The 21,413-nt window shown below is 46.7% G+C and overlaps 1 protein-coding gene across 2 annotated transcripts in view; it reads left to right on the forward strand.

The window, feature by feature from the left end:
• The window catches only part of TGFB2 (transforming growth factor beta 2), a 154,174-nt gene that overhangs the window by 100,390 nt on the left and 32,371 nt on the right, over positions 1-21,413 (forward strand). For both annotated transcript variants that reach the window (XM_042441211.1, XM_042441219.1), the window contains exon 2: positions 4,577-4,740. In XM_042441211.1, coding sequence (XP_042297145.1) covers positions 4,577-4,740 — 164 coding nt within the window. The remainder of the gene's footprint in view (positions 1-4,576; positions 4,741-21,413) is intronic.

Raw genomic sequence — 21,413 nt, forward strand, 5'->3', positions numbered from 1 at the left:
TAATAATAATAATAATAATAATAATAATAATAATAATAATAATAATAATATATTTATAGCCCACCCAATCACAAGGAATCCGGGTGGGTTACAGCAATAAAAATACAGAGAATACAATAAAATACAATACAGTAAAATAAGATAAAAATGAGTGACGTAAGGCACAGAATTTACAGCTAGACCTGATGGAACTGGGCTTGTCTTTTTCACTCCCTCCCAGGTCTGATGATGACAGTAGATATGGAGGGAGGGTTCTTCTTCTTGAGGCAAGAATTTTATTTTAATTAATTTTAATTTAATTCTTCTCATTAAATTTAAGAGAAGAATTGGTGGACAGAGCGACGTAAGTCACAGTAAACGAGGGGAGGAACTAGGTAGGGAAGGCCTGCATTCTTTCATCTGAAGAAACCTTTAAGTTGCCTGTCCGACTTATGGCAACCCCATTAATTTCATAGGGTTTTCTTAGACAAGGAATCCTCAGAGATGGTTTTGCTAGTTCTTTCCTCTGAAATACAGTAATGAGTTATTTTTTGGTTGTATCCCCCACAGTAGCCGAGAGATAAACATTCTTTCTGTGGGCAAGGCAGAAATTGGGTCAGTGCATTTTTGAGAAAAGAAACAGGAGAATGTTACATCTACAAGTTGCCACAGTCTTGAGATGAAAGCAAGATCTAGCATGATAACAGGAGCCGGTGTCTACTTGCTTGTGTCTAAACAGGATATTGAGCCATTGGTCTAAAGGACCAGGTAAATTGTTTTGGCTGCATAGCGATCAAACTGAGTCCTGTAAACCAAGTTATGAATAGATGGAGAACTCCAAGTTTCTTTTCATTTAGTTTAAAGCCAGAAAGGAGGTGACTAGAATGCAGGTAGTGCTCATAGCACTTGTGGATTAGGGCATTCGTAGAATGATGTACACTAGTGGTGTCTGTCCTAAGTAAGTATTTTCATGACTGCTTTTGCATTAGGAAGCTCTTTCTTTAGATACTTTCCAAGAGCTGGATGTTTTGGTGAATTTAGGCTGTGAAAATTTTGTAGCTTACATTGCTAACAATGGCAGGAATTCTCTTGTTGCTTCATGCTAGTGTAACCAGGAGCAGGTCTACTCCTTCCCATATCTATTTTGTTGTCAGTCTCCCTCAATCATGTTCTATTACTTCTTCAGCTAATGCTCAAAGGCATCCTTCCCCTTTACTACCTGTGGAGTATCAAATGTATATAGTGTACTCTTGGTATCCACTAGGATTTGGTTCCAGGACCCCCTTGAATACCAAAAGGTATGGATACTCAAATCCCATTATATACAATGATGTAGTAAATGATATGCTTAATATAAAATGGCAAAATCAAGGCTTGTTTTTTGGATGTTATTAAAACTATATTCAAGCTGTGGATGATTGAATCTGTGGATGCCAAATCCATAGATATAGAGGGCCAACTGTATTTCCCTGCAGTAATAGCTGGTGGATCTGCCACCAGAAAGTCTGCACATTCTCAGTTTTACTGCCACTCCTCCACATTGAACAGGAACGCTGCTAGAGCGAAACATCTGAAAGACAGGGTCAAGCACTGGGAGAGCTCCAGTTCAGTTCAGAGCAGCTGTGGGAAGAAGGACAGTAAAATCTAGATGGGATATATCAGTTCTATGGTAATAGTGTCACTACATTTGTCCTGATGTGTAACCTGTACTCAGGGCAAGATGCTACTATTAGAACAGAATATGGAGAAATGGAATGGTAGCAATCAGCAAGGGGTCAGGCAAGACTGCATTCTATCACCCTACTTGTTCATCTTGTATGCAGAAAATATCATATACAGAGGAGGTTTAGATTCAGAGGAATGAGTGAAGATTGGAGAAAGGAATATCAAAAATCTGAGACATGTAGGTGACACCATACTACTAGCAGAAAATAACAAAGACATGGAACAATTACTAAGGAAATTTTCAAAGAAGAAAGTGCTGAGGCAGGATTATTGTTGAACATGAAGGAGACAAAAATAATGACCATGGAGGACTCACATAAATTCAATGTAGAAGATGAGGAAATTGAAACATTTACAGATTCCACGTACCTTGGATCAATCATTGATAAGAATGGAGACTTCAGTCAAGAAATTAGAAAACTAGGATTTGGAAGGGCAAGATCCTGAAATGCAAAAGAAACACAACGGAACACAAAAGTTAGGCAAGATCCTGAAATGCAAAGAAACACAACTGAACACTAAAGTTAGGATAGTCTAAACCATTGTATTTCCCATCCCTATGTATGGCTATGAAAGCTAGAGAGTGAAGAAAGTTGGTAGAAAATCAGTGCATTTGAGATATGGAACTGGAGAAATATCTGTGGATACCATGGATGGCTAAAAAGACAAATACTGTAAATCTTAGAACAAATCAAGCCTGAAGTCTCCCTAGAAGTGAAGATGACAAATTGAGGCTGTCATACTGTGGCTACATCATGAAAAGGCATGAATCATTTGAAAATACAATAATGCTTGGAAAGGCAGAAGGCAGTAGGAAAAGAAGAATACGACATTAAAGATGGATAGATTTATTCAAGGAGGACATGGCCCTTAGTCTGCAGAACCTGAACAGATTGGTTGATGATCGGGTGTCTTGGAGGTGCCTCATTCACAGGGTCACCATGAGATGAGGTTGGCTTGAAAGCAGTTAACAGCAACAAGCAAGATGAGATCTACTTAGTACTTGGAAGGCAGACTACTAAGGGAATACCAAATGCTGTGGGCTATATTCAGAGGAAGGCGATGGAAGGTGATGGCAAACCACTTCTGAGTATTCCTTGCTAAGATGGCAAACCACCTCTGACTATTCCTTGCCTAAAAAAAACACTATGAAATTTGTACAGTTGCCATAAGTCAACAGGTAACTGGAAGGACATACTTAACTTTTCTCTCTGTTTAAAGTTAGTAGTTATAGTGCCCAGGTGGTAAGCTATTTCTCTAAACTGAAAAAGTATTTTGATCTACATCACTGTCCAAAACATGGTACAATCACATCTAAGTTTAAAACAATTTACTGTTAATGTTCCAAAGTGAGCCAAGGTGGTATAGTGGTTTGAGCATTGGAATATGACTCTGGAGACCAGGATTTCAATCCTGGTTCAGACATATAAACCCACTGGGTGACCTTGGGCAAGTTACACTATCTCAGACACAGGGAAGGCAATGGCAAACCTCCCTCTGAACAAATCTTGCTAAGAAAACCCCATGATAGGTTCACCGTAGGTTTGCCATAAGTTGGAAAAGACTTGAAGGCACATAACAACAACCATAACAATCAGCTCCAGGGCCTGAAACAGGCAAAATATACAGTCAGCCCTTCTTATACACTGATTTTTTTATACACGGATTCAAGCATACACGGTTTGAAAATGTTCAAAAAAAGTATAAATTTCAAATATCAAACCTTAATTTTCCATTTTTTATAAGGGACACCATTTTGCTATATCATTATATTTAATGGGACTTGAGTATACATGGATTTTTTTATACATGGGGGATCTTGGAACCAAACTCCAGCATATAACAAGGGTCCACTGTACCATCCAGCCTATAACATGGCAATTTGGAGCAGGAAAATGAGGAGTAGAAAACTGGTTAAGTCTTCCTTTCCCTACCATTTCTCCAGTTTTGATTGCCACTCCATAAATGGCACTTATCAGAAGGGGTGCCATAAATGCTGTGGCATGGCATTATGATGCCCCTTGTGCGCAGCACTGTTTGAGTGCTGCGCACGAGGGACATCATCATGGTGTGCCCCATATAAACAGGCGCAGGCCAAGATGGTGCCACGACAGAGGAAAAAGGGCTTGGAACATATGAACACTCAGCCCTTCTTCACCCCAGTACACAGGCAGGCAGGCACAAAGTGCCAGTCTGTACTGCCTCTATACCACTGCAGCAATCCCCACCAGCTTGTAGAACGATGCTTTTTAAAATGTACATGACCAAATGTAAACAGGTTATTCCCTCCTCCCCACTGCTTTTGGACTTCCTTACTGTGTGTAAAGTCTTAGATTTGTTATGCAATTGTCTGTTTCCTTTCCTCTTCTTTGAGTTTTGAGACAATCGAAATATTTTAAAAGACAAAACAGATTGTTAAAGAGTTTAGATATTTTTGCCCTAGGCCTTTTCTTTTCTTTTCCTTTTAATGCTACCCAGGGCAAACTGCTTGTCATTATATTCTATTTTCTTGGCAATTGTGATTAAGAGTATGCAAGTCTGGAGTCATTTGCAAAACATCAGCTGTCAGGGGTTTGTTCCAATTTATAATCATCCAGGATTTTCCACCGTTGCTTTCAAAGAACAGGGTTAAACACATGCCCCGAAAGAAAGTTGGAAACGCTATTGCTGATCACTATTAATCTGCTGTTTCTATAATCAAACACATATGTTTGTTTATCTGGTTAAATTGCTAATGATATCAAAATTGGCTGCTGGAGGCTGAATCATCCTGCAGACATTTCCGTTGCTGTTTCTTGAGGCTGCCTTGTGTTGTGGCTTGTGAAAGAACAATATATTTATACTTTTAAATCATTACACTAACTTCTTACAGATCTCATCTCGCCCAATGGCCCCACCCCCTATTTTAGAAGAGTGAGATTTGATGTCTCAGCGATGGAAAAAAATGCTTCCAACCTGGTGAAAGCTGAGTTTAGAGTCTTTCGCTTGAGGAATCCAAGGCCTCGTGTATTGGAACAGCGAATAGAACTGTATCAGGTAAAGCTGTTGCTCTCTAATGCCTTTTTCTTATGTGCTTTCTATCTGGGGCATTTCTAAACTTTATAAGCAAGAGTGATTTTAATGTTCATTTTTCTCTTTCTAATGAACTCTGGGAAATGTATTTCTGTGAAGAAAGGTCTGAGGATAGGTCACAGTGAATTTGTATTACCTCACCAAACTACAATTCTCAGGATTCTTTTGACAGAAGTGGGTCAATTTAAATGGTATCAAAAATTGATCCAAAATGTATTTGAATTGTTTTTTTTTAAAGCTCGTGTATGAAATTCCACTGGTGCAGAAAAGAAATTGGAAAAGAAAACATGCACATACATCTGTCCATTATTTTATTTATGTCTTACCTTTCCAACCAAACTGGGACTCATGGCTGCTCACAAAACTGGGGGAATTACAAATAAAACCATATGTTGTTAAAAACATGCAAAAAGTTATTATTATTATTATTAAGTATTAACCTTATTTATAAGCGCTGTAAGTTTACACAGCGCTGTAACATCAATTTTTTTGTCAGACGGTTCCCTGCCCTCAGGCTTACAATCTAAAGAACGACACAAAAAGGAGAAGGGAGTGGTGATGGGGAATAGGATCAGGTCCAGCAGATCTTTTCCACATCCGAGGCCTGGACCAGGCAGATGGACTGGAGGAAGGGCTTGGCTTCTTGATGGGATGGTTAGAAGAGGCTTTCCTGGGTCAGAGAGGGGCTCACCTCGGGAATGCTTCTCTAAACATATAGTCTTAATTCAGTTTTGAAATGGGCAGAGAAGTGATGAGTTGTGCATGTGGGGGAAGAAAGGTTCCAGGAGTAAGGGGCAGCAAGCGAGAAGGGACGAATTCGGAGGGCAGTGGTAGTCCTACATGTTACAGGAGACCCTGACTACCAGAGCGGAGGGTGCGAGTAGGAATGTAAGGAGAAAAGAGGTCAGATAAGTAAGAGGGGCCAACCCATGGAGGGCTTTGAAAGTCAGTAACAAAAAGCTTGTGAACCGGATGCGAAAGGGGAAGGGAGCCAATGAAGGGAGGATAAAAAGAGGAGAAACATGTTCAAAGAGCGGCGACGATGTGACAATACAGGCAGCTGAATACTGGACAGATATTAAAGGATGGAGGTAAAGAGAAGCCCTGTTAGAAGGAGGTTACAATAATCTAGTCGCGAAACCACAGAGGCATGGACTAGAGTTTGGCAGTAGAGATTGAGAGAATGGACGGATCTTGGCAATGTTTTGTGGGAAGAAAGAATCTACAGTCTTTTGCGGGGCCTGGATCTGGGAATAAAGGAACAGGGAAGAGTCAAAAATGAAGCCAAGACTGCGGGCTTGATGAACCGGTTGATGAGTGTGCGTCGACAGAAAGCAGAGGAATATTGCCCCTTTTGCCTCCACGCGGCCGCCGCCGCCGTTGCAGCCTCGCCGGGCTGTTTTCGTTGCCCGGGCGGCCTCCTCCCGTGGGTTTTTGGTGCGCATCTGCGCACCGCCCCGGGAGTGCCGCCCCGGCTTGGGGACCCCCCACAGGAGACCTGGACTGTTTCTGGCTTGGTCGTTTGGCGGCCAGCAAGGGCGTGAAGGCCCCTTTAAGGACTCTGGGGGGAGTTGGGAGCCCCGCCAGGTGAGAGCGGCGGGGGCAAAAGCCGGGCAACCGGACCCTCTGGCAGCCCCCTTTGCCTCCACGCCGGACGCGCCGCCGTTGCAACCTCGCCGGGACTGTTCGTTGGGCTTGCCGGGCGCCTCCTCCCGGTGTTTTTAGAGGTGCGCATCTGCGCAGCCCCGGGAGTGCCGCCCCGGACTTGGGAACCCCCCACAGGAGACCTGACGTTTCTGGCTTGGCGTTTGGCGGCCAGCAGGGCGTGAAGGCCCCTTTAAGGACCATGGGGGAAGTTGGGAGGAGCCCCGCCAGGTGAGAGCGGCGGGGACAAAAGCCGGGCAACCGGACCCTCCTGGCACGCCCCCTTTGCCTCCACGCCGGACGCCAGCCGCGTTGCAAGCCTCGCCGGGACTGTTCGTGCCGGCGGCCTCCTCCCGGTGGTTTTTTAGAGGTGCCACTTGCGCACCGCCCGGGAGTGCCGCCCCGGACTGGGGACCCCCCACGGAGACGCTGGACTGTTTTCTGGCCTTGGCGGTTGGCGGCACCAAGGGCGTGAAGGCCCCTTTAGACCATCTGGGGGGAATTTGGGAGGAGCCCCGCCAGTTGATGAGCGCGGGACAAAAGCCGGGCAACCGGACCCTCCTGCACCCCCCTTTTGCCTCCACGCCGGACGCCCCGCCGTTGCAAGCCCTCGCCGGACTGTTCTGTTGCCGGCGGCCTCCTCCCTTTTTTTTTTAGAGGTCCATCTCGCACCGCCCCTGGAGTGCCCCCCGGGCTTGGGGAACCCCCCACAGGAGACCCTGACTGTTTTTCTTCGCGGAGCTCGACGGTGCGGCAGTTGCGCAGTTCTACCGGGCGTGGGAGGTTGGGTCGCAGGGGTTAGTAGGATGCCTTATCGTGGCTCCCCCTACTTCTTTAGGCCATATAGGGTTGGGGGGAGGTTAGGGATGCGGGGATGCCGGGGCTGTGGTTGACATCGGGAGGGCGGGAGCTCCTATTAGTGTGTGGGGCAGGGGGGTAGTGGCGGTGGGAGAAGGACTTCCGTTCCAGGGGAAGGCGTAGATTGCATCATATCTATCCCACCTTCCTGTCCCCCTCCCAACCTGATGGCCTGAGGTCACTTCCAACCGTGCCACAAAACCCTGCCTGCTCTGCTCCTGTTGCATGCCATTTGTCTATTAATAACAAACCCACATTCTCCAGATCTCCTGGAGGACTCTAGGTGTGACCTGGCTTGCATTACCGAGACCTGGCTGGGCCTGAAGGGGATCTGCGTGGCTCAGGCCTGCCTGCTGGGTTACTCGGGTGAAGGACCAGCGCAGTTGTGGTGGCGGGGGGGGGTGTGGCCTTGGTAATATGAACACTCGTGTCCCTCACAGGACCACATCGACAGACCACCTACTTCGAGGTATTTACCTGACCTGAAGGCTAGGGACATCTAGGGATTCTGTGGTGTATCGGCCACCCCGTGCATTAGCTGACTCCCTTAACGAGCTGACACAGCTGTTGCTGAACTGATGTTGGAGACGCCCAGGCTCCTGTCCTGGGCGACTTCAACATCTCCCTCACACCAGCTAATTTTCCATCCGGTGCGGCTCGGAATTCATGGAGACCAGGGCGGGCCATGGCCTTGTCCAGCCGGGATACAGGGTCCCACGCATGGTGCGGGTATAGCTCTCGATTTGGGTCTTCGTTCGATCGGAAAAACCCGTGGGCGAAATAGTTAATATTTCCCTGTCATGGACGATCATTTCCTGGTAGAGGTGAAAATCAAGGCTTCTACCACCAGATCCCCCCCGGGGGGTGGTCCCAGTGAGAGGTCCACCCTCGAAGGCGATGAGAACCTGAGGGGTTCCAAGAAGCCTTAGAGGGGCTCGGTTGGAAATGACGGCGACTCGTGTGAGGGCCCTTATACAGTATTTGAGAATACGGTCTCTCCTCGTGGGGCTATACACAGAATCGCTCCCAAGCGCCCTCTCAGCCTGCTTCCAATCGTAAGCCTGGTACGGAAGATCTCGGGCCAGGACGCGGTTCTGCGACGGCTAGAGTGCCGTCTGGCGGAAATACCTTCGTTGACGCCCCGACTCTCTGGACGACTATTAAAGGGATACGGAGCGGCAGTGCGAGCACCAAGAATTCTTTCTTGGTGCTCGCATTGGTCCGCGGCATCGCGTCCGGCAGCGTTGTTAGGGTGGTCAGGGAGCAACTCAGCTCCCCCCCCCTTTAACCCGATCCTTGACCTTCTCATGCCTGCTGTGACTTATTTAATAACTTTTCGTGGATAAAACTTTCGTATAAGCGAAGGTCTGAACGCTGACATTATCGCAGAAGGCACCAGGGGTTAGCGGTCCAGTGCTCCGTGACCTTTATCCTGGATAGTTGCGTTGGTGTAGTACCGAGGAGGGAAGATCCCTCGGAAGTGTTCGGGAAAAAACCTTGCTCTCTTGTCCCTGCCCCTCGTGGTTTAGCGCCCAGGGTGGACCGGTAGTAACACTTTGTTCGCCGGATTTCACACCTCTCTCGGGATGGGCGATTTCATCGATCTTAAATGGCCCTTGTAAGGACCGATCCTAAAAAGCCTCCCTTGACCCCCTGGACATAATAATTTCGGGCCCTGTTCCCTGCTTCACCATTTTTGGGGAAGTGATCGTAGGCGGGCGGTTGGCTCCAGCTTCAGTCGGTCTTCTGGATTGAAACGGATTATCTGTGGATCCATTTCAAACTGGTTCCGGGGGCACGGGGTTGAGACTGGCCTGGTCGCCTTGGTCGATTGATCTCCGTCTGAGTGCTGCACGGGGAAGCGTGTCCTGTTTGTACTCTTGGACATCTCAGCGGCTTCGGATACCATAGACATGGTATCCTTCTGGGACGCCTGGCTGCTGCGGTGGGTATCGGGGGCCTGTGCTCCAGTGTTCCGGTCCTACCTCTCGTGAGGTTCCCAGATGGTTGAGCTGGGGACGTGTTTGCTCGCGAGAGGCCCTTAAAACGGGGGGTCCCTCAAGGGCCATTCTGTCTCCCATGCTATTTACATTTACCTGAACCGCGGGGAGAGATCATCCGGAGACCATGGGGCGCGGGTTTATCGTCCGCTGATGGGCCACCCAGATATTTGCTCTATGTCTCGACTGACTGATGCAGGACCGGGGGATGGCGTCTCTCCTTCGCGGCCTTCTGGGGTCAGTATGGACTGGATGTGAAAAACCGCCTCAGCTGATCCAGAGAAACGGGAGGTACTGGTGTCGACTAGGTTCCCCGGTCCAGGAATGGCTGTGGTTTCACCTGTCCTAAACGGGGTCACGCTCCCTGCGAAGGACTTGTGCGCAGTCTGGGGGCAGTTGCTTCTTGCTGTCGCTTAATCTGACTGCTCAGGTGAATGCGACTGGTCAAGAGCACCTGTTACCAGCTTCGGCTGATTCGCAGCTGCGCCCATATCTGGGACCGGAGGGACCGCGAAACTGTGGGTAATGCTCGGTAACTTCGAGATTGGATTTTGCATGCACTCTACATGGGGCAACCCTTATACCAAATCGGAAGCTTCAGTGGTAGACAGAATATGGCAGTGCCCGGGGTCACTGGTGGTCCAGGACCCGCCATATAACACCTGTACTTAAAGATCTTCACTGGCTTGCCTGTTCGCTTCCGAGTCAATCTAAGTGTGGTTATCACCTATAACGCCCTAAATGGCTTGGGCCAGGGGCTTCTAAAGGACGCCTCTCCCCATAACAATCCCGCCTCCGCGCACACTCAGAACGTTCTGGGCAGCAATTTGTGAAGGTTGCCTGGGGCCAAGCATGGCCTTCTAGTCTGAAGGGCTTTTCTATAGCTGCCCAGCCCTTTGGACCACGCTGCCCACTGCGCTCCGCTCATTCTACCACCTGGCCCCATTTAGGAAGGATCTTACGACCTTCCTATTTAAGCAGGCATTCCCCGATTAGATCCTGTGGGCCTCCCTCCTCTTCCGTTGCCCATGCGGACGGGCGACGGGGTTTATTCCTGTTTTTTTTATTGATGGTGTTTGTTATTGATTGTTTTTAACTGTTTTTGTGTGCATTCGTTGCACTTTGTAGCCGCCCTGATCTTCTGGAAGGGGCGGCGATGGGATACAAATAACGATTTTATATATTATTTAATAATGAAGGGTGGGTTTGGTTGGAGGACGACGCGCTCCGTCTTAGATGTTGGCTTCAGCGGCCGGAAGCGCATCATGAGAGATGGCAGTCAGACAAGAAGAACTTGCTCGTTCAAGCCCCGTCGAAGGGTCTGGGTGGAGCGATACCAACTGCGTGTCGTCGCATACAAATGATAGGAGACCAAAGCTGATGAGCTACCTAGAGTACGAGTGTATAGATAGAAAGAAGGGGACCCAAGACAGGCCCTGGGGCAACTCAACAGGATAGACAACAGAGGATGACGTCGGACCCCCGTGACCCACTGCAAAAGATCTATCTGACAAGTAAGATTTAAACCCAGTCGAGGCAGAGTCGGCTAACCCAAGGTCAGAAAGTCCATCGCAGGAGACGTGATCAAAGTGTCCAAGGTGCAGACAAATCGAGAAATGAGAATAGAGTAAGGCTGTTTGCCTTGGCCCCGCAAGAGATAATTTGAGATCTTGGTGAGGGCTGTCTCTAGGAGCGTTGCCGTGGGCGGAAGCCAGATTGGAAGGGTCAGGATAGAGTTGGCTTCAAGAAACTTAATACAGCGAGAAATAAACGACCCGTTTCTAGGACCTTAGAAAAAAGGTGCAGGAAAATGGAACGATAGCTAACAAAGAAGAGGGGTCGAGAGAGGGTTTCTTCAGAATTTGTAAACGAGATCGTTTGAAGTCAGAAGGGAAGGAACCCAAAGAGAGAAGAGATTAAAGATATAGGGGAGGAGGGCAGAAGAGAAGGGGCTATAGAGTTAGGAACGAGGAGGGTCAAGCGTCGAACAGTAGTTTGGTTTGGAAGTTAGCGCTTATTCGTTCCATCCAGAGAACCTGGGGGAAACACAAGCAGTTTATTAGTAGAAGGTACCAGGAGTTTAGTGGTAGGAGGGCAAGTCGGGAGGAATATTTCGATCGAATAGTAGAGACTTTTGTGATGAAGTAGTTGGCGACAGTCAGTGGGGAATGATGAGGCAGGGGGTTTTAGGGAGTTATTTAGTTATTGACAGCGGAGACACACCTGCTCCCTCGGTCTCATTACGCGATCTAGTGATTTAAATAGTTCTTTTTGCCTAGACGAGCGCTGAAAATATAAAGGAGAATTTATAATGAATGAATCTGCGCCGGTTCCCTAGACTTTTTCCAAAGCACGTTCACCGAGCTCTCGAGAGCAGACCGGAGGTTACCTGATAGTGGGAGTGAGCCAGGCTGAGGCCTAGTCATGGGGAAGACACACGGACAGATTACGGAGCAAAGCTGTTCAAATTGAAGAGAAGAGTGGAATTAATACTACTTGCTGTCCCTCGAGTCCCACAGCTCACGAGAAGAAAGAAGGAATTCAACGTCTGCTGGATGGTCAAGTTTAACAGACTGAAGGTCGCGGAAATGGCGCTGGACAGTAAGGACAGCGAGGTGGATATAAGTAAGAGAAAAGAATTAAATGATGGTCAGACAATGGAAAATCAGATGCCAGGTAGTCGGAAATGACACACTTAGCAGCAAGAATTAGTCGAGACAGTGACCAGAGGAATGGGTTAGGAGTTAGAATGAGCTGAAGGCCAAAAAGAAGCAAACCGGGATCTAAGGCGAGATGAAGAAGATTGTTGGGATTGTCAAGGTGGATATAAAGTCACCTAGGATTAGAGAAGGGACTGACAGATAGAAAAAACGTCAGCCAAGATCAAAGTCAGATAGGAATTGGGTAGCAGAACCAGGAGGGCGATAGATGACAGCAACCCGGAGCTAAGGAAAAAGAGTCGATACAGTGAGACTCAATGAAGAGAAACAAAGCTGGGGGGGGGGGGGGAATAGCTGCACAGAGGAAAAGAAATGTTCGTTGCTCCATTCCCCCAGTGACCGTGTTCATGAACGCATGGGACCAGGAACATGGATCCATTCATCACAATCCAGGTTTATTCTCCAGAGGAAAAAGAGTAAAATTGTTTGCTTTGAATCAGGCCAGAAGCTCCAGAGAACCCCTGGGCTTGTGGCCATGATGGGGGGGATCACGGACTCAGAGGACTGGTGCACAGTACTGCCAGTATTGGCCATTAGGGTACAGTGTGTTGGACAGTTCCCTCCCTGCAATCTGGAAGCCCCAGTGATAACTGGTTTTGACATCAGTGCAGACACGGCCCATGTCTATTGAACAGTTTTTAATAGCTTCACATGCTCCTATTCTTTTCATATTAAGTAGGAATTATATCATACATGCTAGAGTAACACATCCTCTTCAAGGGTGGACTCAAATTAAGTCAAATTGACTCAGTGGATTTGCTAAAAGGCTAAAAAATAGGTAATCTTTAGACTGAAGCCTAATGCCATATGCATGCGGTACATTTCAAACGGTGGGCATTCCCCCCCCCACCCCAAGAACCATGGAACTGAGCTCTGTGTAGGCATCAAATTTTTTTGTTAAAAATGTGGAAACTAAGAAATAGTTATTCCCAGGATGTTATAGCTAGAGATTCGTCTATTAATTGGATTCAAAGTGGTTGAAGTTATAGTGAGAGCTCTTAAGACCATTGGTCCTTAATTTTCTAAGAAAAAGAAATGACTCTAAGCCATACATTCTAACAGTGGATGTGAGAATTACTTTTAAAATATCTTAAGAGGCGTAACGACCTGAGCAAACACAACCCGTTGATAGTTGCCAGGTATAGAACTCAGACTGGGTTGTGTTTGTCTTCATTGTATGCTGCAGGCATGATGATGATGTTGGCGCTTTGTAGCTATTGAATAGATGAGGACCTCCACCTTCCCAGCAGAGAGGGTCCGTCCTCCTGTAATTGGGTTTAGCTCCTCCTATTTGCTCCTGTAGGCAGGGACAATAACAAAGACGGGCCCCTATATAGGGAGGAGCTAGCCCCCTGAGCCAGTCTTGTTCCTCTGCCTATGCTCCTAGCAGGATGTGTCTCTTCGAGCCAGCAAGGTTTTTCCTTTCTCAAAAGCGGTTTTGAGAGTTGCTCTTGGCCTTTCTTCTCCTCTACTTCTGCCTTCCCCCCTTCCCTTGGGGTGGCTATGGCAGGGACCCAAAAGCCTGGCTAGGGTCATCCTTAGCCAGGCTCCTAGCTCAGGGTCTGCCGCTCAACAGAAGGAGCTGTCTTCAGAGAGAGACCCATTTGGGATGTGTTTTGCTGTTGCTCTGCAGCTTCTTCCTACTGCCACTTCAGTCTTTTCTTCTCTTCTTCTCTTGCTGCCTGGGAGCATGAAGAAGGACTTAATATGGCAAGGGCTCCCAGGATTGGAGAAGGTCTTGGCTTTGCCAATGACTTTCCCCCCTCCTCCAGAGCTGCCCCCTATCGTGGTGGGAGCACAGGAGATTTCTGCAACCATTGCAGCACATGGAGCTGTGGGAACAGATGATGAGGGGTATCCCCTCCTTACTCTCCCACATACCTCTCCCAGCCTGCTAAGGCCAGGGAATCAGTGAGGAAACTGGCCAGAAGTCATGGAAACTTCCTTCTGCATCTCTGCTCAGCCCATTGGGGCCTGAGTTCAGGGACACCAGCCAAAAGCATGGCAAGGATTTATCTGCATCACCTCTGCCAGCCTTTTAAGGCCAGGGATCAGTGAGGAAACTGGCCGAAGTTATGGAAACTTCCCTTCTCAGCGTCTACTCAGCCATTGCGGCCGAGTTCAGAGGACAGGCCAGCCAAAAGCCATGGCAGAGATTTCTCTGCTCACACCTCTGCACACAGCCTGAAACAGGAGCCAAGGTCAGAGAGGCAAGCCAGCCAGAAGACACAGGAGAAGGGTGAGTACCAAGGGCCCTCTCCAGCCACCAAATAGCCTTTGCCAGATCTAATGCCCTCTCTCGGGGCAGGCATTCCCATGAGGCTCTGCCAGGGCCATTGCAGGCACTATGCCTAGCATAATGGTTGGGACTCTGCCAGGCGGGCAGATGGGGGCATAAACCCTTGGTCTCCCCCTTCCTTCCCATTTCCTGGCCCCAATGGCACCCAGGACCCCAAGGTGTGGGATCCTTTTGCAGACTGGGAAACACATGGTGGTGTGCCAGGGCTCTGCACTTCTCCTGCCTTCATTCTGCCCCGATCCTAAAGGAGCTGGAAAAGATCTGGCACACATTGGATGTGCAGAACCCTCAAAATTACATCAAGAGGACTTCAACTTAGGTTATCTGAGATGTTCATTCCTTTCGCCTGGGCTCTTTGGGGTGCAAGGTACCAGTCTCGACTCTGAGTAGGTGATCAGGTCTTGTATTCAAAAGAGCTACTGAACTCTGATCTCACTCCACCCGAGGGTTGATGTTGCACTCAACCCAGGAGTGCATCTACCTCTGCGGCCTTGACCACTAACACCTCCCTGTCAGATATTTGCAGGGTGGCCACATGGAAGTCGCCTTCGACCTTCATAAGACATTACAAACTGGACGTGTCTCAGTCCACAGAGACGTCATTTGAAAGGAGGTTCCTCCAACAGATTGTGTCGGGGGCCACAGTCTCCTAGCACCACCCCCTCCCAGTTCGAGAGGCTTTGTAAATCCCAGATTACAGGAGGACAGGACCCTCTCTGCTGGGAAAAGGAACGTTGGGTACTTACCGTGACACGTTCATTTCCTGCAGAGAAGGGTCCTGGCATCCTACCCACCCGGGTGCTGCCTGCGGCCTCCGACCCTGCTGCCTGTTGGTGGACCTGCCTGTTCTTCTTCTTGTTGCTGGATTGGTTTTTCTGAGTTCTTGTTTGTTCTTGGCTGTTTTTCTAAGGTGTTCTAGTTAACCCTTAGCTGAGGTACTGAAGTTCAGTTCCTTGATTACCTACTGAGTCGCTTGGCTTTTATTGACTGAGGCTCATGGGGGCTGCTCCTCCCTATCTAGGGGCCGGTCTTTTGTTATTGTCCCTGCCTACAGGAGCAAATAGGAGGCTAAACCCAGATTACAGGATGCCAGGACCCTTCTCTGCAGGAATGAACATGTCACGGTGGTAAGTACCCAACGTTCCTTTTGCCTCTGCTATAAATCGTAGATGGGATGGTTTACCAACACTGCTGGTCTGTGAACTGTCAGCTGCCAGTATGCAGTGACTTTCCAGGATCTATGCAAGTATATGGTAATATGGTAGAAATATGGTGATTACTTCTGGCGCATTGGAGGAAAATCCAGCCTGCCATATGAGATAGCTTGCAAAGCAGTGGTTTACAGTGAATGCCAAGGCTGAATATTTCCCAGGGGGAAGGGCCTAGCAGTAGCTACATGGAACAAATATTCACAGAATCACAGATAAAATGACTACCACATACATCCTTAGCATATGAGAAGGGGGTGAAGGAAGTAATAGAAGAGTGAAGAAATATTACAAAGAGAAGTTCCATCTTAATTTGGCTTCAGCCTAGAGTTAAAATTCCAGATCCACAGATGGGCAATACCTTTATTAGAACCAACTTTGATTTCATAACAGTGTTCAGACTTTCACGTTCTTCAGAACCTCCTTTTCTGACTTAGAAGTCATTTTTAACTATTGTGTGACTCATCAAGCTTGCATTCTTCAACCTTCGGACTTAGTTTAATTGTGGACCTCATGAGTTAAATGTCAAACCATATTTTTGGATTCTCTTCTCCTCCCTCCCCCCCTCATTTATATACTGCCTAGCTCTGTGAAAAGTTCTAAAGAATATGAATGCTTGAACACTACTGTGGAATTATAGATGGCCCTGATAAAGGCATAGGCTACCTTTTGGATTTTGGATTTTGTTTTGTTCTTAGGAATCAACATGGTGAAATCTATTTTTGTATAAAGAAGTGATAATAGTTGGGGTGAAACTAAATAGTTGTGTGTATAGATTATTTTTTTAAGGAATACTTTTATTTCGATGCTTATGACTAAGCAGACATCTTGTCCAGGAAATGGTGCTATCTTGGGAATCTAATGCCAATGGCACATTTAAGTTGCAGTGGCACACATAACATGATAACTACAGTACTGTACTTTTATGCTACTGTTAAATACTGATGGGCATCTTATAGGAAGATTGTGCCACCTTGGCTCAGCATCATAATTCTTCATGCTACTGTGGATAATAAAGCTTGCTAGCACCCTAGTCTCTTTGGCAGGACTAGGAAAACAATGATTAATGTATTGCAACAGTAGCTGGATTTTCTAATTTAGATATGTCTCTTTTCCTGTTGTCTACTCCTGCTGGTATCTTGATAGCACAGCATAACAGTTTTATTACTTCATTTATTTATGTAAAACTTATCTTATAACTTACTTTATTATGTCATTCACTTACTCAAAATAGATAGCAATAGCAATAGCAAGTACATTTCTATACCGCTAATCAGTGCAGATAAGCACTCCCTAAGCAGTTTACAATTGTAAGCTAATTGCCCCCAACAATCTGGGTACTCATTTTAGCGACCTCAAAATAATGCAAGCCTGAGTCGAACTTGAGCCCTTTTGCTGGTATTGAGCTTGTAACCTTATGGTTTTAATTGAGTGGCTGCAGTACAGGCATTTAAGCACTGCACCACCAGGGCTCTTATAGATAATAATAATAATAATAATAAAATTTATTTATATACCACCCTTCTTAGAATCAGGGTGGTGTACAACAAAAGGCATACAACAATATAATAATACAAATATAATTTAAAAACAGTACAGTACAATAAAAACAATAAAATTCGTGCCAGCTTGACAATGCTGACGGACAGGGCGGGGGGAGGGGAGAGCATTCTGGGGCGAAATAGTCAGGGGTAGGCCTGCTCGAAGAAGTAGGTTTTCAGCCCTTTCTTAAATTGGGCTAGGGAGGTGGCTAAGCAGAGCTCAAGGGGCAGCGAGTTCCAGAGGTTGGGGGCCGAGATGGTGAAGGCCCTCCTAGAGGTGGAAGCTAATCTAGCCTTTGGAACTCTTAGAAGTTGCTGCCCAGATGCTGCCCAGCGGGGCGGATTATATGGAGAGAGGCGGTCCTCCAGATACCCTGGGCCCAAGCCATTTAGGGCTTTATAGGTAATAACCAACACCTTGTACTGCGCCCGGAAGCGAATAGGCAGCCAGTGAAGATCTTTAAGCACTGGTGTTATATGACTGGCCCTGGATGTACCAGTGACCAGCCGGGCTGCCATATTCTGCACTAATTGCAGCTTCTGAGTATGATACAAGGGTTGCCCCATGTAGAGCGCGTTGCAGAAATTCAGTCTAGAGGTTACCAGAGCATGTACCACCGTTTCAAGGTCCCTCCGGGCCAGGTAGGGACGCAGCTGGCGTATCAGCCGAAGCTGATAACAGGTGCTCCTGACTGTCACATCCACCTGAGATGTAAGGTGGAGCGACGAGTCAAGGAGCACCCCCAGACTGCGTACCGAGTCCTTCACGGGAAGCATGATCCCGTTCAGGACAGGTGGAGCCACAGCCATCCCTGGACCGGGGGAACCTATCACGAGTACTTCCGTTTTCTCTGGATTCAGGCTGAGTCTGTTTTCCCTCATCCAGCCCATTACCGACTCCAGACAGGCCACGAGAGGAGAGATACCATCCCCGGTCACTGCATCAGTCGCAGACATAGAGAAGACTATTTGGGTGTCATCAGCGTACTGATAACCCCGCGCCCTATGTCTCCGGATGATCTCTCCCAGCGGTTTCATGTAAATGTTAAAAAGCATGGGAGACAGAATGGCTCCTTGAGGGACCCCAGATATAAGGGCCCTCTTATCGGAGCACACATCTCCCAGCTTCACCATCTGGAACCTCCCAGAGAGGTAGGATCGGAACCACTGGAGCGCAGTGCCCCCGATTCCCACCTCCGCTAGGCGCTCCAGAAGGATACCATGGTCAATGGTATCGAAAGCCGCTGAGATGTCCAAGAGCACCAGCAGGGACACGCTTCCCTTGTCAATGCCCAGACGGAGATCATCGACCAAGGCGACCATGGCAGTCTCAACCCCGTAGCCCGCCCGAAAGCCGGTTTGAAATGGGTCCAGATAATCCGTTTCATCCAAGATCGATTGAAGCTGGATTGCAACCGCCCTCTCGATCACCTTCCCCAAAAATGGCAGTAGCGAAACTGGCCGGTAATTATTATGCATCAGGGGGTCGAGGGAGGGCTTTTTAAGCAGCGGTTTTACTATGGCCAATTTAAAATTAGTTGGAAATTGCCCTTCCCTCAAGGATGTATTGATAATCCGGCGTAACAGTGAAGTTACTGCCGGTCCCCCCTGTGCTGCTAGCCATGAGGGACAGGGATCGAGAGAGCAAGTTGTCTTCCTAACACTTCCAAGGATCTTGTCCACATCCTCGGTACTGACAGACACAAACTGATCCAGTACAATGGAGTCCACGGAAGCTCTGGATGCCTCTACTCTTGGTTCTGCTCTAATACTGGCTTCAAGACCTTTGCTTATCCGAGAGGTTTTATCCACGAAGAAGTTGTTAAATTGGTCACAGCAGGCCTTAGTAGGTTCAACGATCTGGTTCGGGGCAGGAGGGAGCTGAGTTAGCTCCCTGACCACCCTGAACAACTCTGCTGGACGCGACTCCGTGGATGCGATACGTGCAGCAAAGAACGAGTTCTTTGCTGCATCGATCGCCTCTCCGTAGTCCTTCAAAAGAAGGTCTAGGAAAGCCTTGTCGGGGTAAGCGCTGGTGTTTTCGCCAGGCATGCTCTAGCTGTCGCAGTACCCACTTCCTTGCCCGAAGGTCTTCCGTATACCAGGGCTTCTTTTTGGAAGCAGGCCTGAGAGGACGCTTGGGAGCGATACTGTGTATAGCCCTGGAGAGATCCGTGTCCCAGATGTTGGTCAGGGCATCAACAGAGTCGCCGTCAGATGCAGAGGTAGCCAGGCTGACTATAAAACAAACTCCAAAGTATGTGTTATGATGATACCACCAAGGTATCAACACAGTGTGTCACTCAAATTAGCTTGTTCTTATTTTATTCATGAATTCTGAATCCATACATGTGTACTTGGAAGTATGTTCTACTGATTTCTGTTGGCACATGCCCCCATGTAAGCACACACTAAGAGTATAGTATTTACTGTACAGCCCTCTCCTATATACAGTACATTTATATAAAGTCAGTCCAATTAAATTCAATTGAGTTTGCTCCTAAGTAAGTCTGCTCAGGATTGCAGCCTTAAAGTTTTTTAAAAAAAAAAATCATGGATGAATGTAAAATAAAGTCTTTGTTTCATCCTCGGTGACCCTATCTGACCCTCAATATTTGTCTTTCTTTGACTGATGCTGATGTATGTTTCATGGTTTTAAAGCCAAGAGTTTGCTTTATTTTGTTTCTGTCAGCACTAACTAATTCTTGTGCTTAGCATTAACTCACTTGTAGCTTCATATACAATCCAGTTAAATTAAAATACTCAGATTTAAGGCCAGTTACTCCCACTAAAACCAATGGCACAGACTTGGTATTTTCAGCTTAAATTAGGTTATTGTTTTTTAATAATTTGTGTTTATTCACTTGGGAGTTTCTTTAAAGTTAGCCAGTTGAGATGAATGAGAGTGAAATTTAAACTTAGTCTTGTATGCTCTGTATCTTCAAATAAATGGTTTTAATACAAGCATTTACCCACCACATACAATGGTTCTTTAGTTATAAATTTTGCTAGCACTGTTCTTAGCATTAGGTATGGAGAGGCTCTCCCCATTGCACTTCAGATTTGGAGGTTTTATTTTTTTTTTTCATTACACTTTACATCCCACCTTTCCTCCAGTGAGTTCAAGGCAGTGTATATGCTTTCCTCTTCTACTTTATGCTCACAACAATCTTGTGAGACAGATCCATCTAAGAGAGATGTGGTGGCCTAGAGTCACCCAAGGAATTTCATGGTTTAGTGGGGATCAGAATCTGGGTTTCCTAATTCCATCCCTGCACTTCATCCATTATATGTGTTGTTATTACCACTAGGGGAGACATTATTTGTATTTTCTCCCTCAGGAATTGAGACATCATGGGTCATCTGTGAGGTTTGGTAGGTTTTAATAGCTTGGGTTGAAGATGAAAGAGCATATGCTTTATTGCTCAACAGACGTTTCCAGGTAGGCCTGGGGAAGACTCCTGCTAGGATGTAGCAAGCTATATTGAGAAAAGCTTTTGTAGTATACCATAGCACAGCTGTGGCTGCATTCTGTGGAATTTTGTAGTTTGTTGAGGCACCAGAGCTCTCAGACTAAGAATTCTCAATACTCCCCCCCCAAAAAAAAAGGGCAGATCCCAGAATTCTATGGATGGAAGCATGGCAGTTAAAGTACACTCATAGTACTCTAACTTTGTGGTGTGAACGCCTCCCTGTAGTTTGATGAGATACTGAGGATTCCCTGCTAGACAGTTCTGATTTTCTCCACTGGATAGGATTCTAGAAATCTTCTTATCTCTATAATAGCAACTGAACCTGTAAATACTGAAAATCACAAATGAGGCTTTTTGTATTTCTTTGTAATATCTTCTCCATCTTCTATTAAAGAGTAACAGCATAAGAAACCATCCTCATCACGTACTCTTAATAAAAGGTCAACAATTTAGGGAATATTTGATGGACAAAATAGTTTGAAAGTAGGGAGGGAAATAAAGTGATTAAACAAACAAGCTTAAATATCCACCAGTATCACTCACTATGTTTTTAAAAATTGATGCCAAATGCAAGATTTATTGGAGTTGATCGGATAAAAGTTTGGATGTTGTGGGAATGTCTTTGAACCCTTCTCCTTGGCGGCACTTTTGTAGACTTCATCACATCTTTATTTTATTAAGGTGCTTCTGTATTTAGAAATAAGCCTCTGCCCCCATTTTTTGTTTTATGAGTAGGCATTCTGATGAGGAACATAGGCATTCTGGCAAAATAGAACAAGCAAAATAGTGGAGTAGGGCAAAAACCCTATCCTTGTTTGGGGTGGTTGTGGTGATACTGTTTTATGGTAGTTTATTAGCTACAGACTATCAAACAATACCGTGTTCAAATGACTT

This window comes from Sceloporus undulatus, chromosome 1, assembly GCF_019175285.1.
Source record: "Sceloporus undulatus isolate JIND9_A2432 ecotype Alabama chromosome 1, SceUnd_v1.1, whole genome shotgun sequence".
NCBI classification, from domain to species: Eukaryota; Metazoa; Chordata; class Lepidosauria; order Squamata; family Phrynosomatidae; genus Sceloporus; species Sceloporus undulatus.